The sequence below is a fragment of the Drosophila takahashii genome, chromosome 4, assembly GCF_030179915.1.
Source record: "Drosophila takahashii strain IR98-3 E-12201 chromosome 4, DtakHiC1v2, whole genome shotgun sequence".
Taxonomy (NCBI): Eukaryota; Metazoa; Arthropoda; class Insecta; order Diptera; family Drosophilidae; genus Drosophila; species Drosophila takahashii.
In genome coordinates, this window is record NC_091682.1 from 2,691,299 (window position 1) to 2,718,809 (window position 27,511).

Genomic DNA, 27,511 nt, shown 5'->3' on the forward strand with positions numbered 1-27,511 from the left:
AATCAAATAACTTACTATCTTGAGAAAAACATTTTGGTCGCTCGCGGGAATCGAACCCCTTACCTCACAGCTTGCAGTCAAACACTCTACTAGCTGCGCCAGGGAAGCATCACGAGAGGCGCTGTACAAAGTACATTCTCATTCTGTTCTCTTGGGTTTTAGGTTTATAATCTTATTTATCCATAATGTGTGTGTTAGCTTACCTAAATCCTTATTTGTATTAAAGTATTCATATTAATGCGCAAAAAAAAAAAAGACGCAAAAAATGTCCGCCTCGACGTGGGATCGAACACACGCTTCTGAATATAAGCGTAGAAAACAAATAATCCGCTCGCATTAGACCCCTAGGCTACCGATTGGGCCAATTTCCTAAAATGAAAGGCGATTTTTTCTTAGTTTAAAAGAAAAATTTCTGAATAACAGAAAATTTTTCTAAAAGTGGATAACAAGAGGAGTTGATCTAATCAGGGAAATTTTTTATTATTATTTAGAAAAATATTTCTGAAAAATAGAAATATTTTCTGAATTTCAAGGCGATTTTCGAAGTATGGCGATTTTCTAAAATTTAGGGCGATTTTTTTTCTGAGTGTATAAACTATATTTATTCTTGATCAGGATCACTAGCCGAGTCGATCTAGCCATGTCCGTCTGTCCGTCTGTCTGTCTGTATGAACGCTGAGATCTCGGAGACTATAAAAGCTAGAAGATTGACATTTTGCATGCACATTCTATGAGTTCCTACGCAGCGCAAGTTTGTTTCAAAAGGGTGCCACGCCCCCTTTAACGCCCACAATCGCTTTTATACGATTTTAAACATTTCAATATTTCGGAAAAGTAAAAATGCAGTTTTATTGTGTTTATAAATAGCTAACGAAATGTAGAAGAAATTTTTTAAATCGGACCATTCGTTAAAAAGTTACGGCGGATCAAAGTTTTTATCTTCATCTCCTTCGCACTCCCTTTAGCTGAGTAACGGGTATCTGATAGTCGGGGCACCCGACTATAGCGTTCTCTCTTGTTTTAACTCGTAATCGGCCAAGGAAAGACAGATATTTCTGCTTTCGAATTATGCAAATCGTGCTTTCTGCTCGCAAGATAAAATAGACTTCGTGATTTTTTTCTAACGCCAAAATATGGCAAAAGAGTGATGATAGTGCCAAAATAGGTATGAGAATAAATATTAGAAGCAAAGTGCTCTGCAATCAAGTTGGTACTGTGCACTTCAAAAACTTAAAAAAAAAAAGTGGGCCGGCCACCCCACTTTTTTTTTTAAGTTTTGAAATTGAAGAAAGAAGAAATTATGTTGTAGAAATTGTCCCACAAAACTACTTGAAATCTAGTTTTTCCTTTCTTTGACACTGTTGCACCACCTATAAAATTATGATTTTTTTTATTATTTCAATGGTTAAAAGACACAGGAACTGTAAAAAATTGGTGAGGTTGCCAAAACTTGAAAGTAGTCAAACATTTTTTTGAAAATTTTAATCGCGGTTTTTTGAACTTTTAAAAAGTCTTACAAATTCCAAGCTTCTTTAGCGAGGATCTATTTCTTATTCCTTTGATTTTTCATCACAAATTTTCAGTTAAGCGTTTCCGTTGGTCAGATATAAGCTTAAATACATTTTTGGATTGCAGACGATTACTCCTTAGCCAAATGTCCAATAGCTTTGAAAATTGGTATCCATATTCTCCTTCTAATTATCTACCATCGCTGATTCAAAATTTTTACAAATCACTGGGGGCCGTTTTCTTTAGGTAAAGCAGGCCATCCACAGTCGAATTTGCTCGACGAACATTTTCGCGAACACAGGCAAAATAGAATCGTTTCTATCTTTGTCGAACAAAACGTCGAACCAATTTATATGAAATCTAAACGCGAACACTTCCACCAACGATGAACACACGAACATGTTCGCCGAACATATTCGACTGTGGATGGCCTGCTTAAGCCTGCTATGCCCTTTGTTGACATGTTGGCATGGCGATTCGTATTTCCACAACTCCTGCATGCGTTTTTCAAAGTTTTTTGGGATTTTTCTTTAATTTTCAATTTTTTTTGTTTCCACACCGCTGTTGCGCCCAACTCCTGCAGGCTTTTTTCCTTGGTTTTTGAGTTTTCCATCCCATTTTTAATTTTTGGTTACCACATCGCTTCTGTACAGACACAACCAAGGACCATATATTTTAAACTATGCGCGGCGGCCAAAGGAGTTCACCCTCTAGATACTGTAGTTTTTCGGTATTTCCTTAACTTATCTGAGAACCGCGATGAAAAAGGACCCGTTGAAAAGGTTTAGCTACCTATTTACCTCTCGCTCTCTTACCGCTTGCGGGGATATACATATTTCGTTTTCCCAGAATCCTTGCATCGGGAAATTTTTCGTGGAAAACAGTTATATAAGGCATCAATCGAGGTAAAAAATTAAGTATTTAATAAGCCAGTGTCCGTACTATCCGAATATTTCTTTTACAACAAAGACAATTTTACACAGTTTACAAATGTATATTTGTTCAAATATATTACACGCACGTATACACACACATAGATTAAAATACCATAATTATCATATAAATGTTACTTAGAGAATACAAATAGTAAGACTGGTGCAACGTTACGTTTCCAGAGATAGACCGACATTCTTCTGTATATATGTATATACCCTTGCAAACTATATAGAGCCATTATGACACTAACAAGAAGATAATTGTTAGATCGATTATTATTAGTAAGCGAATATGTATTGAAATAATTTCATTTAATTTATTGTTCCACTCTGCTTATTGTTTAGATACATTTTAGATTACCTATAAAACAATTATTTGATTCAGTACATTTATACATACTTATCTGATCCTTTGATTGTTATTATAATTTATTTTGGAGCAAGGATATTACAATTCTTCATGCCGATTAATTAGTATAAAAATTGAGTATAAACGTCAAAAATTATCAATTTTTACCGGAGGCATTGCCTAACATATTTTGTATTACCGTGAAATTCGTTTTAAAGTTATAAATATATTTTTATCATAGCATTTTTGTGCGATATGTTGATTGGGGATGATCAAGCCTTTTATCCTAAAGAATATGAAAAAATAGCTTATAAGCATACGCAATAGTAGGTACCTTTGTAAATATTTTGAAGTAGTATATTTTTTTGCACAACCAACACATTTATGTTTATAAATTTAAACTTAAAACTTATTTTTAAGCCCAATAATTGATATCCATTTTAAATTATTTTAAAGATAATTAAAGTAAAATCGAACGAAAAATTTTAATTTATCTAAAGAACTTAACAGAATAAAAGAAAATAAAACAGTTGTCTTTCGACTTGCCCTGCCGCGGTCGGAAACATTTTGGTTGAAATGAAATACTTTGTGATCAAAACAAATATATTTTTATATACCAACTAAAACAAAACTATTTTTTGTTAAAAATTACATATTTGTTTCAAAAAACGATGAAATAAAATACTTATAACGCAAAAAAACATCGTAAAGCCGAAACCCTTGCAGCTATACCGAAAATGGTCAGCAATACGATTATAAAATTACAATGATTCAACCATGAAGATTTGATGATTTGGCATAGTTGTTTGTAGATGGTTTCAATCATTAATATACATTTAACAAGTCTTGTGAATGTTCCAAATATGTATATATTTATTTTATGGGCAAATAAAACACCTTCAGCACAGTTCCGTAAGTATTTCATATTGTTATATTTATTTTTAAACAACTAAAACTTTAACTGGTTGGGCTGATCAGGTTATGATTAGTAAGTTCTTGCTATTGCTATTCTAAAATAAAGATTTTACTTAATTGGTCAATATCTCATTTCAGCCTTGCAAATGCAGAGTTAGATTTTGAATTTTTTTTTAGCCAAAAACAATAAAATTTAAAGTCTTATGAAGAATTGTTAATAGTAAACCTGTTAAATGCAATTTAGTGTAAATTCTGGAAATAAAGTGTTGTTTTATTATAAAAATCTAAATTCTGAATAATCGATCCTTTTATATAGATAAACGTTAAAAAAATAAAAAAAGGAATGTTTCTTTGAGGAACTTAGAAAGACGCAGGTTCCACTTCAGCATACACGCAAAATAACTATTACTGAAAAACGTAAGCTCACTTGGGCAAGCCGAAGTTGTAATACCCTTGCAGATTACGATTAAGTCTGACTAAATTGATAAAAAAAGAAAACTATAAATACATTATTGCTACGAACATCTTGGTTTTACCTTTTTTTATATTGCCTATAGTTCTTAGTTGGCTATAAATAGAAAAAATATAATTGCAAAGTTTCATGGTTTTAGCTCTTGAATCGCCCAAATTTTAAACGGTATACAAAAAAATACAATTTGCAAAGTTTCTTGTCAATAGCTATTACACAGTTTAACAAATTTTAGACATATATATTAATATTAAAATAATAAGCAAAAAAAAATATAATGTAAGATTTACATAAGATCAAAGTAAAGTTACGGTGTGGAATTAAAGACAAATGACTTAAAAATAATATCTTGATCCCTATTTAAAATTTGTATTTATCAGATAAAAAATTGAAATTTGGTTTATTGTTAGAGATTGCATTATAATCGATAAAACCCTACAATCTAATCAATGCAATTGCATGGCCTATTACATTGGGTAGTACATTAGGTAGTAGTTAATAGTATATAGTACTTTTGGGACCACCACTATCCGCATTTAAAACAAATTAAATTATACACACACACATTGTACACATTCACTTGTAAATGATTTAAAAACATAAAAGTATAGAATATTTAGCATTAGGAACTTGTATTTAAAAGAAAAGTGAAAGATTTTTAATGGGGCACTCTTTATTTTATGTTTGCAAGGGTATGTAATCCTCGGCTATCCGAAGTAATATTTCGATTATTATACATAACTTTATTGGGTATCGATTTGGTGGGAATTTTTTTTTAGTGCATACTAGAATATTAAATGTAATTTATAATTCGCGTTTGCCAGCTATGTAACTTGGTACACATTAATGCTGGGTATAGTGTGAAATCTGCGCAATCCAATAAATATGTACAATCCATACACTAGTAAACTATGGTTATTATTCATACATTAATTTCAATTTATCATTTTTACATACATACATACAGATACATGAAATTTATAGTCTAAAACATTTACGTACTACAATTGTATTCTCTTAATATCATAAGTATCTTTTCATAATAGCGATAAATTGACCAGATGAAATGTTGAATCAAAAAATATCAAGTATTTACCATTTATTACGACTTTTTTAATGTAAGAAAAAACAAATATCATATCATAAACAAATGTTAAAATGCAATTCGATTTTTATTAATAGTTTTATACATTAGAACAATGTGGATCAATTATAATACGACTTTAGATAATAAATCGAACTTAGAAATACATATATCATAAAAAAATTCACATTAAATAAACTTTTTAATATTACAAATACAAATACAAATAAAATAATTACATAAAAAAAAAGAGTTTATTAAGATGAATTTTTTTTTTAATTTTATTAAGTGTAATTTCTTTTTATAGCGAAAGGTTACCGTGGCTTGATTTGATTTACTATTGGAGACATTTTACGTGATTCCAAGAACCGTTGTTATCTGCAAAATGAATTTTTAATTTCCTGGTTTAATATCATTGATCAGAAAATTAAGAGTGTTCAAACATTTTACAAAAGTGAAGGATTGCTAAACCGTTACTTAAATTAAATACATTTTTTGTTTAGTTTTGAAAGACTATGGGTGTTTGACTAATCAAAATAATTTGTAGTTAGGTTTACATCTTAAATTTGGTTTAGGAGGCAGACTCTTTTATAAAACCATCCCAATCTACAGAAATCTCCCATACGTGATAAAAAGTTAACTTGTCGATATGGACAGCCTTCTCAAAATATAAGAATCTAAAACAATTAAAATACACCGAAAAAAATGAAGTTTTAGTATAAAATATTTGTTACAAAATGTTTGTTTTTACGGTTTATATAGTTTAATTTAAAGGCAATTTAAAAGTGGAGATAATGAACATCGTTAATTTTAAGCAGGCGGGTAGATACCATTTTTACAGTTTTACTTCATGTCTTTCCAAATATTAAGAATTTCACTATAAAATTTCGTAGTTTTTGTTTTGTCCCTCCAAAATGAGACTCCTTCGTTAAACCTTTAATGAAATCTTAAAATTTTGGAAATTTCTTTAGGCAAAACAATTTGAACACCTTTAATTTAAAATTTCGTCATCATAAATAAATTTTGGCGCGGTTATGGGTAAACCATAAAAATAAAACACATACGAACTGTGTTGCCTCTAATTTCTTCAAAAATATTACTTTGAAGTATTCAAGCCCGAGGACCCAGTAACTTGGTGTTTATGAACATTTTCGTTTGTGTGTATATTACGAATTATTTTACAATATCTTTTGAACTTATATAAGAGATGACCGACATTGGCTTTTTGCTTATACACAAAAAAGTTTTAATTTGCTCGACTTTTACACACTCAAAAAAAAATTTTAGAAAATCGCCTATGGATTTGCTTTACTGGCGATTTTTTTCTATATTTCTGGAATATTTCTTGAATTTAATGAATTTTGATTAATTGGAAGAAAATTTTCTTTACCAGTAGAAAATTTTTTTATTTTAAAGAAAAAAATCGCCAGTGAAGCAAATCCATAGGCGATTTTCTAAAATTCAGGGCGATTCATTTTCTGAGTGCATGTATTTTCCGTGACGATTAAAATCACAGAAATTTAAAAATGTGATAACTATATATCGTACCATTAGGAATGTGACTTAGTACCATGAACTGCAGATAAAAAAAGCCATATATGAATATTCTTAATCTTCAACATAGGTACGAAACTATATAAATATTAATCAATTACTTTATTTTAAGTTAAAATTAAAGTCAGTCGATTTTTCAGTTAGATTACTTTATCTTGTATATTAGACCTTACATAGTTTTACTTATATCAATTACATACATACATACAATACCAGACTATTTAAGCATTAAATGAGCAAATACGACATTTACAAATGATTTTCATAAATTGCATCTGAAAGAAAAAAGAATTTATTAGAAAATGAAACAGCAATTATGACTTAAGATGAACCTGACGAAGGTTCATGATTTTCGTTAACGAAATGCCAAAGTAATTTAGTCAGTTATAAATGGTAATAGACTTAAATTTTAATCATAGGAATATAGCGTTTTGAATTTGACTGCTATGAAAACTCTTTACCGATCCCGAATATCTACATGTTAAGTCGTTTTGGGAACCTCACGAGGATTTTAGATATTATTATAGATATTCAAAAAAAAAAAATAAAAAGGGACGCTATAGTCGTGGCACTGGACTTTGAGATACCCGTTACTTTCGAAAACTGATGGTCCCACACTACAGTGACATTACTGACAATGTTCTCGCATTTTACTGACAGTCCCTTTATTGATCAAAATGGTCGGATTTAAACAATTTTCCAATAGGCGTTGAAAACAAAACCAAGGAAATTGAACACTAAAATTTTTGAAAATCAGAGCGCCAAAAACTTATGCGCCATTGGTAGGGGAGAGGTCTGTAGGTTGGTACACCTTTTGTTTTTAATCTGCCATTTTGAAATTCACTTATGAAACTTTACGCATTTGGTACTGATCGAAAGGTTAGTCTATTAGCTTAATAAAAAACAAAAAAAATATTTTTTTTCCTTAGGGAAAACTGAAAAATTATTTTTTTTGAAAAGTCCCAAAAAACGACATTTTGAAAAAGAGGTCTGTAAGTTGAAACACTTTTAAAAGTCAATAACACTCACACAAAAAGTACTCCAAACTATAAGGAACTTTTTATTTATGTTAATTTAATCCATTTTAGTTTGTCCTAAATTATTTCCCATCCATTTTTTAAGAACTTAGACCAAATAACAATTAAAATCAAAAGGCTCTTTGAACATTCACTTTTCCCCTAATATCAAAGAAATGTACTAGGCAGAAAGCGACCTTTGTTGGCCTAAGGCCTTTTTGTATGAAAAACGGGTGTCTCAACTTACACGCTCAAAGTGTCTCAACTTACACAAAATGGGATGTTTTGGGAAAAAATTAATAACTTTTGTTCTGACTGTCACATTAAGCTGATTCCTTTTTTTAATTAGTTAACAGTTAATATACTAATGTTTTAAATCTCTTACCAAGTTAATTTAAGGACGTTATTAAATTTAAATGGAATTTAGAAAAAAGTAGACAAAAACTTTTTTTGGTGAAAAATGGTACACGACTCTCACAGCTGTAATCTGGCTAGAGCCTGGCTTATAATGTTTTCCCCAAAAGTTTTGTCACTAAAAAGGACTAAAAAAAAAAAATAAAAACAATTTTTTTAGTGGATAAGTTTTGAGAAAATTGAGTGTCTCAACTTACAGACCGTCTCAACCTACAGACCTCTCCCCTATACAAATGTCAACTTAAGTAGAGTCGGTAGGGTCTTTGGCATCAAAAAATCAACAAACTTCAATTTTTTTTTTATAAAAACTGGTTGGATGGATTTAATTCAAACCTTTTGTATATTATTAAGCGTTATTTAAATAACATCTAATAATTTTTATAGCCGATACTATCGGCTAATATATCGGTGGCAAAGCGATCGCTGGAACACTAATAATAAAAGGCGTTTTGTGGTAATCACTGTATTTTCTCCAAAAATTATCGGATTTTTATTCTGCTTTAACATTGCGCGTAAGAAAAGAAAAAACCCGCCCCCTAGGAAACGCGATTTTTAAAATAAGCGACAAATTTGTAAAAAAACATTTCGAAGCCGTTTAGAAATGCCGATGATTACGGACTTTCAAAACGTGTTACACGTAGAGTAAAAGGGTATATTGTATTTGTGTATGTAACATCTAGAAGGAAAAATTTCCGACCCTATAGAGTATATATATTCTTGATCAGGGTCACTAGCCGAGTCGATCTAGCCATGTCCGTCTGTCCGTCTGGCTGTCTGTCCGTCTGTCCGTCTGTCTGTCCGTCTGTCCGTCTGTCTGTCCGTCTGTCTGTATGAACGCTGAGATCTCGGAAACTACAAAAGCTAGAAGGTTGACATTTCCCACACAAATTCTTGGGCTTCCTACGCAGCGCAAATTTATTTCAGCCGAGCACCACGCCCCTCTAACGCCCACAATCGCCCACTAACGATTTTAAAATGTGTCTGGCGCCCACACCTTTAAAGATTTCCGAGAAGTATAAATTCAATTTTGTTGTGTATATATTTATACCTTTCGAAATGTAGAAGACATTTTTCAAATCGGACCATTCATTAAAAAGTTATGCTTAATCAAAATTAGCTGAGTGACGGGACACCAACCAGACTAAAGCGTTCTCTCTTCTTTATTTTTATTTTTTAACTTAAAATATTTTTTTTAACCGTTCAAAGTCAAAAATTATTTTTTTGTTAGGAAAATTGTAATATTACTAATTTCAACCTAATTTTAAACTTCTAAAGTTTTTGTCCGGTTGACTTAAAACTTTTTTTGTATAATCTTTACATGTGAATCTACAAAAAAATACACCGAAATTTGATTTTTTTGTGCAAGACACTACTTCCCCCTTAAAAGCCAGGCTAAAGCCAGATTTAAAATCGTTAAATTTGTAAAAGGTTTATGGTTTAATTTCCAAAGTTTGGACACTTTAAGAGTGTAAGTTGTGGGAAAAAACAGCGTAATTTCAAACATTACCCGATCGTTCCTTCTTCTTTCTATTTCAGGTAGTACATATTTTGGAACGAGCCGGATCGGACCACTATATTTTATGGCTCCCATAGGAATAATCAAAAAATAATAAAAAAACATTGTAACTTTGTAGGAAGCACGCGTATTGATTTTTGACAATTTAAAAACATTTTAAATAGGCATACTTGCAAGGATATATAAGCTTCGGCTGTTCGAAGTCAACTTTCATTCTTGTTTTAATTTAATTTTTAAATAAACTTACTTTTTGTATTTATTTTGTCAGCTTGGTTGGATGAGAAAACTCTTATTCTGCCGACATTATGTTGTGAACTTGCTCTAATTTAAAAGCCAATCGCTGCTTTTGCGAAAATTCATCCTCTTCAAGTGTAACAGTTAGCTGTTCATTGTACTTTACAGCATATGTGTATAGCTCATGAAGAGCGCAATTTGTATTAAATTCTGTTGTGTGCAGCTAAAAAAGTAAAGTAAATAAAATATATATTCCAGAATCCATTTTTGAGTTATGTTGAAACTAACCCTTGATTCTTCTGCAAGCATGGCATTCATATCCTGATCTGATATTGGAGACATATCGCGAATGTCTCTATAATACCGATCTACCCATTTGCGATACTCTGGTATATCTTTTGCATATAGTAGTTTCGAGCTTGGGGAGTCCTTACCTGAGAAGATGTTAAAATGTTAAACTGCTTTAATTTAGCTATGCCCTACTTACCCAACCGGTGATCAGAAGTTGAACAGGAATCCATAAATGTTTGTGCCACAACCGACAAGCAGGAATCCACTATGTTTGACTTATGTATGTCAAAGACAAAATTAGGATTTTTTATTAAATTAACCCAAAACCTAAAAATGAAATAAAATAAGTATTATTAAATAATCGCCAAAGAAAAATTAATTTATACTAACCGCAATGGTAAGCTGTTACTTTTCCAAGTATGCACAACTTCTGGATCAGTAATACCATGCAACTGAGCTTGATCGTCCAGAAAGTCAAACATGTACTTTATAGCTAAGGGCAGTGCCGATCCTCGATGAGCGGTGCTAAATATCGTTTCAAAAAGATCATCTACGAATTTCTGAAGTGTACCTTTAGTTGCCAATAGTCTGGTTAAGTAAATCTCTGATACCAATTTATTAACCCGTTCCCCTTCTTTCTGCATGTCACTATCATGGTGTTTCACTAGATGCCAGTATCTTAGACCATTATCATGCATATCATTATTAAGAGGGCTTCCGGCGCGGCTAAATGTCGGAGAGGAGGAGGTGTATTTCGATATATTAAGAGTTTCATACCTAAGATTGATAATAAAATATTAAAATGTTATGTTCAGAAATGTACATTGACTTCTATGAAAAAATATCTTACTTGTGAGATTTTTCATTTTTATCCGACAAAATACTAAAGTTATAAATCGAACTTTGCTTTGGTACTAAGCTTAGCCCAGCTCCATCTGGAACATTATAGTGCTGTAAAGTGTTAAGTTTTTTCCATTCGCTCTCTGTTTTAGATGTTACATCCTCATCGTAGAGAATCACTCGACCTGTAGCACCTGTTCGCCACTCTAAAACAAAAAGAAATGTTAACATTTTCACGTTTTTCACATTTGTTTCCTAAATTTCATATACAATTTTTACCCATGAATGTAGTAAATTGCCATTGTTCATACGGACGGACATGGCTAGACGGACTCAACTAGTGATCCTGATTAAGATTAAAGGGTCGGTAACGCTTTATTTTACCTGTTACATACTTTCCAAGTTTCCAATTAAATACCTCTACCTTTTTTTTCAGGTACCCTTTACTCAGTTGACCAATTTCTCGACTTTTTATACTAGCATAGCGCACTGTTGACGCGAAACGTCGTTTGGATTTCCGGTTACGGTAGCCAATTGAAAAAAAAGTGAAAGAAAGCAGCGCATAAAAGCAACAGAGAAAATGTTTGAGTGTTTATTTTTACACCACATACTTTTTTGCGTTGTCTTACTCAAAAACGGTACAGTGTTAAAACACTGCAACTGCATAATAGGTGGTGTTAGTAGAGGCGGCATTATTATACCCGTTACTCGTAGAGTAAGAATACAAATTCGTGCAAAAGTATGTAACAGGGAGAAGAAAGCGTTTCCGACCCTATAAAGTATATATGTTCTTAGTCAGGGCTACTAACCCAGTCGATATCGCCATGTCCGTCTGTATGAACGCTGATATCTCGGAAACTACAAAAGCTGGAAGGTTGAGATTTCCCACACATATTCTTGGGCTTCCTACGCAGCGCAAGTTTATGTCAACCAAGCGCCACGCTCTAACGCCCACAATCGCCCACTAACGAATTTAAAATGTGTCTGGCGCCCACAGCTTTAAAGATTTCCAAAAAATCGAAATGTAGAAGACATTTTCAAATCGGACCATTCATTAAAAAGTTATGCGCAATCCCTCTCACTCCCTTTAGCTGAGTGACGGGTATTAGACACCAACCCGACTATAGCGTTCTCTCTTGTTTTTTCTTTAGATTATACTAAATTTTTTAGATTGTACTATATGGGCTGTCCATGTATTACGTAATCACAATTTCGGATAAAAAAAATTTCCAAAATCATGTAAAATTTGTTTCCTGAAGTCGTTTTTTATGTGCATAAAGTTAGCAATGCAACTTTTGTAAATGCAATTTTTTTTCTATCGACCATTTTCCGTTATTTATCCCTAAATTATTTGTGAAAGAAAAAAAAAATTAAAAAATTGCAGACAGTATTATAATTTCAGTCAGATGTTTGCAACGCAGGGAAGGAGACGTTTCCGAACACATAAAGTATATATATTCTTGATCAGCATCAATAGCCGAGTCCATCTACCCATGTCCGTCTGTCCGTCTGTCCGTTTCTATGCGAACTAGTCCCTCAGTTTTAAAGCTATCGCGATGAAACTTTCCCAAAAGTCTTCTTTCTATTGCAGGTAGTACATATGTCGGAACGAACCGGATCGGACCACTATATCTTATGGCTCCCAAAGGAATAATCAAAAAAATAATAGAAAAACTATTGTAACTTTGTAGAAAGTAGGCGTTTTGATTTTTGACAATGTAAAACAACATTTTAAGTAGGCATACCTGCAAGGGTATATACGGCCCTGTTCTAGTTTTCACTTCCGAAAGATTCACACGGAATCGAATTTCTCAGACCTGTTCCAGGACTCACTTCCGAAAGAATTACAAGGATTTAAATATCCCTCGTTGTTTCTCTGTTAACTTCCGAAAAATTCACATGGAAACTTTCCGCCAAGCATTTGACAGGCGGACTTAAATCCGCTAGCATGAAATCAAATTCACTTCCGAGTGAAAACTGGAACAGGCCGGATAAACTTCGGCTGGCCGAAGTTAACTTCCTTTCTTGTTTAATGGTATTTTACCGTTATTATACCCGTTACTAGTAGAGTAAAAGGGTATATTAGATTCGTGCAAAAGAATGTAACAGGTAGAAGGAAGCGTTTCCGACCCTATAAACTATATATATTCTTGATCGGGATCACTAGCCGAGTCGATCTAGCCATGTCCGTCTGTCCGTCTGTCTGTCCGTCTGTCTGTATGAACGCTGAGATCTCGGAAACTATAAAAGCTAGAAGATTGACATTTTGCATGCAGATTCTAGAAGTTCCTACGCAGCGCAAGTTTGTTTCAAAAGGGTGCCACGCCCCCTCTAACGCCCACAATCGCTTATATACGATTTTAAAAATTTCAATATTTTGGAAAAGTAAAAATGCAGTTTTATTGTGTTTATCAATACCTATCGAAATGTAGAAGACATTTTTTAGAAACTTTTTCGTTAAAAAGTTACGGCGGATCAAAGTTTTTCTCCATCTCCTTCGCACTCCCTTTAGCTGAGTTACGGGTATCTGATAGTCGGGGCACCCGACTATAGCGTTCTCTCTTGTTTTTTTATACCCTTGTAGAGGGTATTATAATTTCAGTCAGATGTTTGCAACGCAGTGAAGGAGACGTTTCCGACCACATAAAGTATATATATTCTTGATCAGCACCAATAGCCGAGTCTATCTAGCCATGTCCGTCTGTCCGTCTGTCCGTCTGTCCGTCTGTCCGTCTGTCCGTTTCTATGCGAACTAGTCTCTCAGTTTTAAAGCTATCGCGATGAAACTTTCCCGAAGGTCTTCTTTCTATTGCAGGTAGTACATATGTCGTAGCAAGCCGGATCGGACCACTATATCTTAAGGCTCCCAAACAAATATAAGAAAATTCATTGTAACTTTGTAGGAAGTAGGCGTTTTGATTCTTGACTACTTAAAAACAAAATTGAAATAAATCGAAACGCTGAATCTGGAATCCCTGGAACTGCACCGAGTGAGTATTCTTTTATCTACAAGGGTATATAAGCTTCGGCTGGCCGAAGGTAGCTTCCTTTCTTGTTTTAAGATTATTCGTGAAAGAAAAAATTTAGTTGCTCTTGTTATAACATTTTTTTTTAAACATAGTTGTTCTGCTAAGTTGATATCAACACTTAAGTTTAAAATTTCCGAAATATTTTTTTAATGGCAATTTGCCGTTATTTATCCGTAAACTATTCTTAATAGAAAAAATGTAGTTGCTCTTGTTGTGACATTTGGTTTTTTAAAAACATAGTTGTTCTGCGAGGTTGATACCAAATAGTATCTCACTTTAAAGCTATCGCAATTAAACTTTCCCAAGAGTCTTCTTTCCATTGCATTGAACGCTGAGGAAACTACAAAGCCTAGAAGGTTCGGACTCACATATTCGTGGGCGCCCTACGCAGCGCAAGTTTGTTTCATCTGAGCGCCACGCCCACTTGTACGCCCACATTTTATCCATTAAAAAGTTATGAGCAAAAATGAAATGGTCGCTAGATGGAGCCAGCAGCTTAGACGACTGCATATCTCCATCTCCCTCGGGTATCTGATAGTCGAAGTACTCGACTATAGCGTTCTCTCGTCTTTTTTTTTTATCATTTTCCCATTAATAACCCGATTGTTTCTGTAGCAGCTATATAATATAGTCGGTAAATGTATATATTTAGGGTGTTCAATTGCATTGTATAGAAATTGTTGTTGGAATTGATTTGCAACGCAATTGAACACCATAAATGTTTTTCTGATTATTCATATAAGAGCTGACATAATTGGCATATCCTGCAGGGTCCGACTTATATAATACCCGCAACAGAATAAAAGATTTTTGGGAACTTTTTGGCCCGAAAGAGTCCAAACAGAGACTAGTTTTGTGTAGAAACGGACAGACAGATGGTCGGACAGACAGATATGGCAAGATCTACTTGTCTAGTGATGATGCTCAAAAATATATATATACTTCATGGGGAAACGTCTTCTTCACTGTGTTGCAAACTTCTGAGTAAAATCAAAGTGACCTCAGCGCATACAACTATTTTTATAATCATAAAATTAAAGCTTGCTACAGCAATCAATCAAGTTAAAAGAAAACTGTTGTAGCACAGTTATAAAAGTAAATTGACTTCGAGATACTGTTTAATTTAGTTTGGCGGTACTTACCTAAATCTAAGTCATCCTTTCGTGGCCTTTGGCTTGATGGAATGTTTTTATAAATGGTTTCCAAGCATTTTTCTTTTACTTGTCCAATTGTATCGCAATCCAAAACCTTTACGGACACGTTTTCGGTGTGAGGAGGCAACATATCTAAGTTATTGCAAAATATTGGTTGCTGAATAATGCTTGCGTAGACATTCATTGGCCGGAAATCAATGGACTGGCGTATAAGTTTTTCTTCACTAAGGGAGTATCTTGCCTCATGCGTGCAAGCGTCAACAGGACCTTTGTCTACTTGTCCTTTTACAGCACGAAAAAGCATATATAACGGCTCTCCAGCACATTCTTTCAAAAACTTGTAAAGAAGAAAGGTAAACCAAGCACTTAGCATTTTCTCTGCCACACTCTCAGTTCGTCTTAATAGGAGTTTCGGGTGACTCTTTCCTTCAATACATTTTTCAATTAAATCTCCCAATAAAGTTTTTAATATATCTGTACAATATTCCAATTTTGATTGTAGTGTGACCATAATTAATGATGCCACATTAACTCGTTCTCGCATGGAAAAGTATCTATTCGACTCTAAGGTTCGAATAAAAAGTAGCAGGAAAGTTTTGTTCATAATAAGTTGTCCAAAAATACGTAACCCTTTTTCTTTTCGGAGGAGCTCAGGTCGTTCCCATTGAAGTACAATGTGGTCTTCGTGATTGGGAAAAAGAATCTTCATTGCATATGAACGATAGTCTAAGAATGGAATGCCTCCAGACGTAAGATCCCCCGTTAGGTCAGTCATCTCGGTTTGAAGTTCGGCAAACGCCTCCTTACATTCAGCTGCAACACGCAACTCTAATATGTCCATCTGTTCCTGCATGTTTCGAAGCACCCGGTTCGATTCTGAACTTTTCTTTTTATATGCCACAAGCAAAGCAACAAAAATCAATAGTAAGATAACAATCGTGGCTATTACAGCAAAAATTACATTCTCTCCCCAATCCAAAATAATGTTTGACGACTCATAGCTAAGTATACCAATACGATACTCCAGCGAAGTTCCAATGCGAACAATTACTTCGGGCCCATTGATGCTTTTAGTTGCCGTAGCTTCAGGTGGAGGTCTACATGTAAGCTGTTGCCTTGAAAGAGACGTAATATTGCAAAATCCATTTCCTATTTTTACTTCCACATCAGTCTCTTTGCATGCGCGATCTAGGTTCCGACCATTTATTGTCAAATATTCACTCTTAAAGTACTTAACTCTTTCTTCGAATATGAAATACTCGGGATTTGGATAAAGTTCAAAATGGTTGTTATGAATCTTTGATAAATTTTGTACTCGCAAAACATTATCCATAAGAAATCCATATTCAAGAAGCATGGGTCTTTCTGCTTCAATAAGTTTGCTGTCCACTTCAATAACTGGAGATGCGCATTCCATTTCTGTATCTGATTGAACTCGACATTGGCTTGCATATATTTCCCCATTATATACCACGTAAATGTTGGGAGTTTGTATACTAGTAAATTGGGTACCAATCACGGAAATTCGAATGCCGCCAGCTGGTATACCTTTCGGAACTTTTATTTGCCCACTTGGCCCTGAGCTAACGTGTTCAACTGTAGGATCCAGAACATATTTAAAGTTGTAGTCATTAAACTCTCGGGGACCATTATCAAACGACATTTTTAGTCTCCCTTCTATGATACCAGGGGAAGGGGCGGTGCGACATATAGCTTGTGATGAATCCGTGCTTAGGATTTTGCAAGGCAAATGATCATTTATGGATGCTTGTATACGAGAGCCGGCATTTAAGTGCTTTCCAGTTATATGTATTTCAGTTCCGCCCGAAGTTGGACCAAACTTTGGATTAAAATCCAAAATTTTCGGGTCAACAAATTCGTAGTCCTCCTTAGATTCACCCCGATAGTCCCCTATTTGTACCACTATTTTGCCGTTTCTGTACATTTGTTCTCCAGGACTATCCACAGTACATACTATTTGCTTTGTGTCAATGTAAAATTGTGGAAACGGCATACAATTTATTCCAGCTATTCGAACGCCTGAATAAATGTCGTTATAATTTTTTCCCAAATTAATGCCACGAATTGTTATGTTAGTTCCTCCTTCCCACGGACCGGTTTTCGGTTCAAAGGTATGGATTTCGGGGTTCGGGCAAATTTCACTTCGATTTAGCCAATCAGTTTTGCCTTCTTTGTTCTTATTACACTGCTCTTCAACTTCGCATGTATTTGTAGATGAACACCATCCGCAATTATACTTTTCAGCTAGGGCCAAACAAATACCGCAGCTGTCAGCCATTTCACGACACCGATAAATAACAACTGCAAATAATAATATTTGATAAGTCCAATTTATAAAGACAGTGCTTCATTTCAAACTTACCATGTATATTGTGGGGGTTGTCAAGAGGCTTGGAACCTCCCCATATAACAGCGAAGGTGGCTGTCAAATTGGGAGATCTTGAGGTGTACTGAAACTCCATGCTATCGCAGTATATGGTATCACCTAACAATTGGGCATTTAAACTCGTTACACGTCCTTCAATATTAAATTGGCACACGAATCGCGTTTGAACTATAAATTGTCCTATTATATGAACTTTAACTTTTATAGATTTGCTTGTCCCACCAGCCACAAGTACTTCACTTCCGTCACCGGTAGCGTTGATCGTTGGACAAAATCCAGGACCTGATCTATAGCTTGGGCCTATCCGACTAACGCCTGTGACCAAAATGTCGTTGCGACAATTTTCAGCAGTGTCGTGAGTACACCGGTGTGCCTCAACACACCAATCACACGGAAACTCCGAGGACACACAACGTGTACACGATGAGTGTGTACTGCAATCAAAGAAAGTAAAATCCGTGGACACTAAGTCGGGTCCATTTCTGGTACGCACAGAAAGTTTGGCTGTGAAATGATGTTTCCCCTGTTCAATTTGGGGAAGCATGTCTGTTCTCGGTGTTGTACAGTTCACTCCATTTCTTTTTTTTGTGGCATTAGTAAAGAGTGCTTTGTCTTCGGTGGTAAAAGCACATATTAAATTCTCCTTAAGTTGCGGTAAGTGATCTATGATAAGCTCTAAGGTCCGAGCGGTAGTACGTTGTAGCTGGTGGGGCACAACACTTGTTATTGTAGTACACTTCCCAGTTTTATAGCTGACCCAATACAAAGGATCGTTGGCGTCGTCCTGGCAGTTAGAACGTGGGCTACACTTGTTTTCCAATGAGCACCAGCCACAATAGGGGTCTCTAGCGCCTAAGCATTCTCCACATGTCTTGTAATCGGAGCAATCGAACACCTTAACTTTGGACACTTTAGTTTCGGACATGACATACATGTAAAGGTTCTGGTTGTCAAATTGCATATCCTGATTAATGGCAAAGCCCAAGTCCACAGGAAAACTAGCATACTCATTGGCAACAGATGAAGATTCGACTACAACTTTCTTGAGATATCCATCTGCTGTGCCCACAAAGACAACGGTATATCCACTGGTGCTCGTTGCAGCAACGGAAGTTAACTTAGTGTTAAACATGGCCACCGGCACTGAAGTTATAGGATTCTCTCCACCTAGAGGCGAATTTACATCTAGTCCGCAGAAATCCTCACCAATTGTTTGTAGTTTCTGAAATTAAATCGTCGTTATAAAACGATTAATAAAAAATACATAAAATTTGAATGCAGAAATTACAACATTGTAAAGTTTGAATACCAGTTATTTTTTGCCAGAAGTTCGTACTTGCGCTCGAAATTGCATGTTCAATCTCCATTTTTCCACTTCTTCAGTACCCCGAGTAATGGTTATACTTAACATGTTTTACCGGCTAAACGATTTTATAGTTAAATTTTACATTTCGAATGTCATTTAGCTGTTCTATGAGCTATCAGTCAAATCTGCTGAAATTGCCAATATTTTTGTATAAACATATGCATGCCCAAGTTAACTTTCTTTCTCGATTTCTATTAATTTAACTTTCGGTAAAAGATTTATCGCGACATGCAGCATAGAATCTAAAAAACTAAAAAAAAATTGACAAATCAAGATTAGATCGGTAATACGCCCGAAAATCTAAAAACAATGTCTTAAGAATTTACATCAAATGGACTTGGCAGTCAGCCATGGTTGCGTATTTTGCAATTAAAATTTATATTATATTCAATAAAGTAATTACATTTGAGAATTGCATTTGTAAAAATTGCATTTAAAAAAGAATACTTAAGAAAAAATACGCCAAGGAGAAAGAAATTAAACAAAAAACTCACAATTTAGATATACTTCTATTATGGCCGGAAATGTCTCTATCACTGTTTTAAGTGAATCAGCATGAAATTTAGTCTGTACTTACTGTTAAAACACATGGCATGCTGGGTGAAATAAAGTCCAGTCCCCTCATTCCATTACCGTTGAAACAGGATTTTATATTTTGCATAAATTTACGACGAATTGATTTTAAAGAGTAAATGCAGAGTGCAGAGTTGTTTGTTGGTGTGATTCCGTCGCCTTTTGAAAAAACAGCAAAGAGAACATCATCCTGAATTGATATACCCAAGCTTTGAGCCAAATCTGAACTAGGTTTTCCCAAGAAACCAGCCTGAACCAAGTTGAATTTAGTGCCGCCCTGAGCGTCACTAATACATTCGACTGGAATTTCTGTGTATGAATAATAGTTTGAATCTTCCTGGCATATTCGCACAAGCTTTGTTATATACTCCTTAGGGGAAGAATGGTGGCTGTGCTTCAACTGCGTCGTAAGAAAGTAGGAAAATCGCTCGGAACTGAATCCATAAACATAATTCACAAAATATGTTTCACGTGCGTAAGAATTAATAAAAGTTCTAGTTCCAGTTGTAACCGCCGAAGAAGCAATCTGGAACATTTTCGTCTTTTCAAGAGAGCGCGATGCAACTGCAGGGATTTCGCTTCGGTAAGGTGAATTATTCGTATAAGTTACTCCGACGTACATCACATTTGTCACCGGGTGCTGTGGAGGTCCCGGCGCTATAAATGCCACGGTTGATGAATTGGCATCGTTTGCAACAACCGCATCTGGCACTTCATGCTCTATTATGCTAACATTCTGCAGATTTCGAACTGTGCATGTTCCCTGAAATAGGGATCCACATGCAATAAGTCGAGAAGTTGCACGATCTATGAGCAAGACTTTATTATAATTGTCGGTCGGACTGCGAACAGCATTCAAAGGGCAGTCGAGTATACTGCACTCTACCGAATCGTTTTGGGGTCCTGTTTTCACTGTTTCGGACAGCTCCAAATCGGGCGACAACTGATACAACCTGTTAACACCACCAACGAAGACTCGTCCAGTAATGGTGTCCACTAACAAGTGATTTAATTTCGTATCAAAAGTAGCTACATTTGTGATGGTGGTACTATGATTTTTGGCATCCTTAATCGTCGCATTTGCATCAGTCAAATTAATGGGTTCATTTTGAATAGCTGTCTTGTCCGACCAAATATTTGCTGCCAGTGTCTGAGAGCCTGCTCTTAAGTGGAGCCTGTGGTCATATTTATCTCCCAGGGTTGCTATTAGCAGCACACTAAGAATTAAATTCATCTCCACAATCGCTCCTTCAACAGGGCGATTTAATTCACTTCTTAAGTTAAGATTTCAGTTGCAGTTTTCTCTATATTGCCTTTATATATTTCCAGTAATTTTAATTATTCAACATTTGGTATAAATTTCAGGCATTTTTTATATCCGTTTACTCTCAAAAGGGTTTTATTTGTTTTCCATTTGTAGCAGTAAATATCTTTACAAAAATGTATGGAATTTTTTTACCGGTGTTAATGGCAGCATCATTGAATCTGAAAAAGATTAATAATTTAAAAGATTTTAATTTTGATATCCGTAAAAATTTGTTCAAGATAACACAGGCCGATAGTGATTTTGGTGCAGCCCTATGGGCATTAAATTGTGTTAATATAGACGGATATAAGCATATCTGCATACTTGTTACTTTTCACGTTCTTACGGAAAAAATTCTATAAAGTATTCAAAAAAATTCACATATAACTCTTATTTTCCAATGTTTAATATAAGAGTTGACAAATACCTTTTACGCTTTAATTTTTATACCCGTTACTCGTAGAGTAAAAGGGTATATTGTATTCGTGCAAAAGTATGTAAAAGCTAGAAGGAAGCGTTTCCGACCCCATAAAGTATATATATTCTTGATCAGGTTCACTAGCCGAGTCGATCTAGCCATGTCCGTCTGTCCATCTGTCCGTCTGTCTGTCTGTATGAACGCTGAGATCTCGGAAACTACAAAAGCTAGAATGTTGGGATTTTCCACACATATTCTTGGGCCTCCTACGCAGCGCAAGTTTATTTCAGCCGAGCGCCACGCCCCCTTTAACGCCCACAATCGCCCACTAACGATTTTAAAATGTGTCCTGTGCCCACGTCTTTAAAGATTTCCGAGAAGTATAAATGCAATTTTGTTGGGTATATTTATACCTATCGAATTTTTCAAATCGGACCATTCATTAAAAAGTTATACGCAATCAAAATTTATATATCTATCTCCCTCGCACTCCCTTTAGCTGAGGTTCGAATATTAGATAGTCGGGACACCAACCCGAGTACAACGTTCGCACTCGCTTTAGCTGAGTGACGGGTATTAGATAGTCGGGACACCAACCCGACTATAGCGTTCTCTCTTGTTATTATAAAAATCGACAAATAAGATTTATTTATCAACTTTTATAATAAAAATTGAAAATCAAGATTAAATTGAAATAACTCTTGAACTGTGGAGTGCATTGGTTTAAAATTTATATATATATACAATCTACGCTTTAATACCCTTCTGTTGATATGCCGTATGTCCCCAGAATATTTTTCATAATGTACCAAATTGGTAAATTCAATCTTTATTTTCAATTTTTATTATAAAAGTTGACAAAAAACTCTTATTTGTCGATTTTTATAAAACAAATTTAAGCGTAAGAGTTATTTGCAGGGACCGAAAAAAATGATTATTTTTTTTGAGTAAAAAATAAAAATCACCATTTAATGATTATTTTGTAAGCGAAATAAAAAATATCTGAGCGATATTTTTTTCACTTACAAAATAATCATTAAATGGTGATTTTTATTTTTTACTCAAAAAAAATATCACTCAAAGTGTGATTGTAGCCGTCCTACGCAGAATTTTACAATTATTTAAATGTGCACTTGTAGGTACCACAAAGCACATATCCAGCTAAGAAAAAAAAAATTTTTCTTTGTATAAACCGCTTAAAAAGCGGCAAAAAAAATTTAAAAACAAAATTGCTCGATTTTTTCTAAAAAAAATTTCGCCGCCGGCGCAGTCTTTTTTGTACTTTCATTTTTTAAATGCACTTCTTTCAAATACTTCCTATTCGGGAATACTCCAGCAGAGAGATTTCTAGGCCATAAAAGGTTATTAAAGAAAAAACCTGGAACTTTACCTCAATGGTGGTGCGCAAGAGTGTTCATTAAAACTTTTAAATTAAAAAAATTCTACTTTGTTTTATAGGAACTCATTTAAACAATTAAAAAATTTTATAGGAACTCATTTAAACAATATATTAATTTTATAGGAACTTATTAAAACTTAATTACTTTGATTGAAAATATGAGAAAAGCACCCTTGTTTTTTATAGCAAACCCGGGAACTTTGAAATTCAATTACAAGAGAACCTTGGCCGACCGCCAAGTTCTTTTTGCACGTGAATTCTTAAGAAATCGCGGTCCTTCGAGGACAATTTTTTCGCGAATTTCGGGGGTCCGCTAATATATAGTATTACCAAATTTTTAATAAGTTAATAAGTGTATAAACATTTAAACTTGTTTTCGTTCGATTCACACCTGTATAGTTGGTCCCATTTTATGGAACTTAATACTAATAATTTATTAATGTTTTGAGCAATCATTTGTGATATTAACCAAAAACCCCTCTAAACGAGTTAGAATGTTGTGACGATCACAGTAGGGACCATCGCAAGAAAATTTTAAAAGTAATACATTTACTATTCGTCTCAAAATTTGATCTTAGAACTTTTGTATATGGAGGTGTAATCGTCTCGACATTTTACTGTGTATTTGCTTGATATATATAAAATATAGAATCGAACGGACGGTCAGACCCGCTTATTAAGCCTGTTGCTGATGATCAAAAACGCATGCACTTTATACATACATCGGAAACTTCTAAGCTTATGAGACAATTTATTTAAAAATACTCTCCTGTAAGTGATCTAAAACTCATGGGTAAGTTTTGATTTCATTGGGACCACATTATATGGTGGAAGCCGCTTCGTTCTTTCCTCTATGTACATATGTATTTATTATATACTCTTTTTGTGAATGGATGGCCAGCGCCCAACTTTACTTTTGGTGCAATACTATAATTTATTCAAAGACTTGGAATGGTTTAAAGATTACCGTCAAGGAAGTGAGCTGCAGTAGTGATAATACTGTAAATACACTCATAATGGATTAGTTAAAGCACAAAAATGTATCTTTCCTCCGATAAACCGTACGAAACTTAAAACTATTTTAGGGCTTAGTATGTACATGATCCCTTTGCATTTGTCTGATTTAAGATATACTGGTGCACCCACATATGTATGTACATATGTACGCATGTACGTACATACGTTCATATGTTTTATTTGCAGTAATCACAGTTCACACATATGTGTTTCCTTGTGTATATACCACGCCCCTTACAATAATAATCGAACCAAATACTTGTATGTTAAACACTAAAAAGACTGTTGTACGATTTTCCAGCAGTACCATCTTTTCAGTAAATGAAAAAAAACTTACTTATGTACTTTGGAGCATTGATAATTTAAATCGCACATATTGATTAACATATAGACAAGGGCTTACAATTTTAAATTTTGCAGAATACCACATATTAAATGCAACAATCATAAAAACGCCACAAGAAAGTTGAATTTGCGTTTATAATACTTCGTACAAATGTATGTTCAACAAAGAAGCAGACGCTAAATTTTTTGTAGGCGTAGCGGGGTCGGTTTTTGATTTTGTATGTATATCTGAATCATGGGCGGAGAGCACTTCTTTAGTGGGCATTAGGAAACACGGCTTACTAGTTTCATTTTCAAAAACAGTTGATAAGTACCAGTTCATTATATCGCCAAACACTAGACATGGTTTCCTTTTTTATTTTTGCATTACACTACACATTATATTAGACATTATTGTACGAAAACGATATCGATACCCTTTCGGAGCTGCCAACTCTTTTTCTACACCAATGGCGGAGCTGCCAACTCTTTTTCCACACCTAGGTGCGATAAAGTTGAACACTTTAACGTTATAAAATAGCCACACTTCGGTTGCACAGTGCCGCAGTGCAATACGGAGACTCAAACTCAGACATTTATATGAGTGATTCTTTTTAAAGCGTATCGAGATTTTCTTCAAGGTCTTGGTCTCAAAACAATATCTCATTTTTTGTAGCCATTAAATGCAATGTTTTGCCAAGATTTCAGATAAAAATAACATCAATAATGGTTCTAGAGCAGCGGTCGGCACACACATACGTTGACATTTTGTTTTATATTTGTGTGAGTAATTTGCACTGGGCAGCTCATCGATGTGTGTGTGCAGACCGCTGTTCTACGTTATACATGTGCGAGCAGCGAGGCGGCAGAACAAAACCCTATGCTCACTTAGGGCCGGTTTCTCGAGTCCCTGTCAAAGTCCCTGATAGCTATCTGTTCGAAAAACTTAAATACCAGATAAACTGTTCGTAAAAGCAAATCCGCTTTCTCGACTACTTTAATTTATCTGAACGAGAAACAATTACAGAGTGCTGTTAACGCACAGAATTGTGCTGTGAAGCGCAAAAAATGGCGTGCTTCGATTATTTCATCAGCTGTTTGGGTAAAATTCAAAGGAAAAGTCAGCTGTAATTTCGTTTCTTCTTCATAGTTAGCTTTGGGAAATCAGCTGTCATTCTATCGAGACGAAAACGCTTAACAGGGACTCCGAGTCCCTGTCAAAGTTAGCTCTCACATTGGTGCTCGAGAAAGCCAAAATGCCTTAGCAGGTAATGTTCAAACTTAAAAACAAATTTTGAATGCGGTTTTCTGCAAATCGTCACTTTTAATCTTTATAAAAAATAGTATAATGCTCTATACATAATCCTTGTTGGCCCCTAAAAGTTTCGTCATGTGACTTCCATTACATCTGCATAATTATTGTGTCTACAAATCCGAAGGTCCCGGGTTCATGTCCTAGAGAGGGCGACTTGCCTCAAAAAAGTAAGTTTGTTTTAATTTCATTAATTTATCATTTACTTTATTTGATTACATATTAATTATCAGAATTCCTCTATGGACCGCGCCTATTAATTGGCTGCTAAATTAGGAGAGCGTCAAGTTAGGCATCGTCAACTACTAGTGAAATCCAATCCCCTGATGGTTTAGAGATTACTTTTTAGTTTTTTGGTGAAAATATTTTTTAGTGTAGTTTAACAGCTGTAACCGTGAATTGGTTAACAGTCACTAGTGCAAAACTAGTAGCAAATGGACTAGTTGTTTCCGATGACAAGCATATGAAAAATGGACAAGTTCGTTACAAGGAAATGGACATATCTTGAACTAGTTAACTATCGTGACCCAACTAGTATTTTACTGGTCCAAAACTAATTCCGTTTCCTGCAGGGATGTGTATTAGGAACGCTCTCTTTTTCGTAGGTTTCAGCCGCTTTTGCATCAGCGGGGACCAATGTGAACAGCTCGTGTCTGCGTCCACATTTCATAGAAATTTGTTCGAAAAAGATAGAAACGATTCATTCTTGCCTGTGTCTGCGGGTGGATGACCGGCTAAAGAAATAAATAAAATGTAAATAACAGCTTAATTCTGTACCCTAAAAGCACTTTGTAATTGTTTCTCGTTCAGATAAATTAAAGGAGTCGAGAAAGCCGATTTGCTTTTAAAAACAGTTTATCTGGTCTATAAGTTTTTCGGACAGATAGCTATCAGGGACTTCGACAGGGACTCGAGAAACCGGCCCTAAACAATCTGATGCATTCTTAAGGAATAAATCGCCTACTTTAAACAAAAAGTAGACGAAATGTACCGAAAAACCAAAGAATCCACCAAGGAAAAAATAGTAAGGGCTAGAACTCAACCCAACAAAAAGTCGCCCAAAACAAAAAACTTCATATGAAAAACAACGTTTTGGACGACTTTTTGTTGGGTTGAGTACTAGCCCTAAGGCTGGACGACAAATTTCGAGTAGAAATTTTACATTTTGATCTTTTATTTTGTACAATATGCGCTTTAAATTAGTATTAATTTTTTTATTTAGCAAACAAACTTAATTAAAATCGGGGGTGTCACAGAAACCAAACTATTCAAACCAAATTTTTCCCGAATAGCAAATCTCTGTGTCACAGACGACTTTTAGACGGTTTCTAAATCACCCGTATTTTGCCAGACGTTTTGATGAAATAAAATTACTTACAAATGCTTGCCAAAAATAAAACTTTATTTAAGACAACTCAAATGAATTTTATGAACTATCTGCATACTACAATTTTTATATTTACTTCGGGTTATATTGAAAAATATGCTGTTTATAAAACCTCTCGAAAAAATTAGCAAAAAAAATCCGTCAGCAAACCGTCCAACCTGACGGTGGTACCAATTAGCTGGAACTTTAAAATACCAAATTTCGGAGTAGTTTTTAAAATGTTGTGTTAACAAATTATTTATTCAAAGGTACTTAGTATTGTAATAAAACTTATTTCTGCTAAAAATTTCATGTAAAAAGAAGATTTATTGAGAAAAGGGTGGACTGTCGTAAAAAGTGTCCTAATTTTTGCCGGATAAGAAGCTGGTTGTGAAGAAGAAGAAGACATGTAGGTAAAAGTAAACATTTTTTGTTTAAAGCCTAGTACTCAGTACGACGAAAACTGCTAGCTAAGCATAGGAGTAAGCGAGAGGCAAATAGGTAGCTAAAGCCTTTAGCTGGGACTTTTTTCCACCGCGGTACTCAGTTGAGCTAAGGAAATAGTGAGAAAATACCACAAAAATACTAGATTTAGCGGATGAACTCCGATGAACGCCTTTAGCCGCCAACCAAAGAATAAAAAATTTGATCTTTGCCTGTGTATGTGCAGAAGCGGTGTGCCAATAACATATAAATGGAAGGAAAACCACAAAA

At 34.6% G+C, this 27,511-nt stretch overlaps 1 protein-coding gene across 4 annotated transcripts; it reads right to left on the bottom strand.

Moving 5' to 3' along the window:
• Positions 1-6,947: 6,947 nt before the first annotated feature.
• On the bottom strand, positions 6,948-24,580 carry PlexA (plexin A). 4 transcript variants are annotated; one of them, XM_070218010.1, is made up of 10 exons: positions 24,455-24,580; positions 19,660-21,140; positions 17,693-18,938; positions 15,298-17,631; positions 11,137-11,332; positions 10,677-11,012; positions 10,483-10,613; positions 10,284-10,429; positions 10,009-10,218; positions 6,948-7,090 (listed from the first exon to the last, which is right to left on the bottom strand). In XM_070218010.1, the coding sequence occupies exons 2-9, from the start codon at positions 20,887-20,889 to the stop codon at positions 10,051-10,053; spliced, it is 5,787 nt and encodes a 1,928-aa protein (XP_070074111.1). In that variant the 5' UTR covers positions 20,890-21,140; positions 24,455-24,580; the 3' UTR covers positions 6,948-7,090; positions 10,009-10,050. The 4 variants fall into 4 exon arrangements, with proteins under 4 accessions (XP_070074111.1, XP_016996293.1, XP_016996294.1 ...); XM_017140804.3 differs by having other exon boundaries at positions 10,677-11,063; XM_017140805.2 differs by having other exon boundaries at positions 10,677-11,063; positions 24,423-24,573.
• Positions 24,581-27,511: the final 2,931 nt, after the last annotated feature.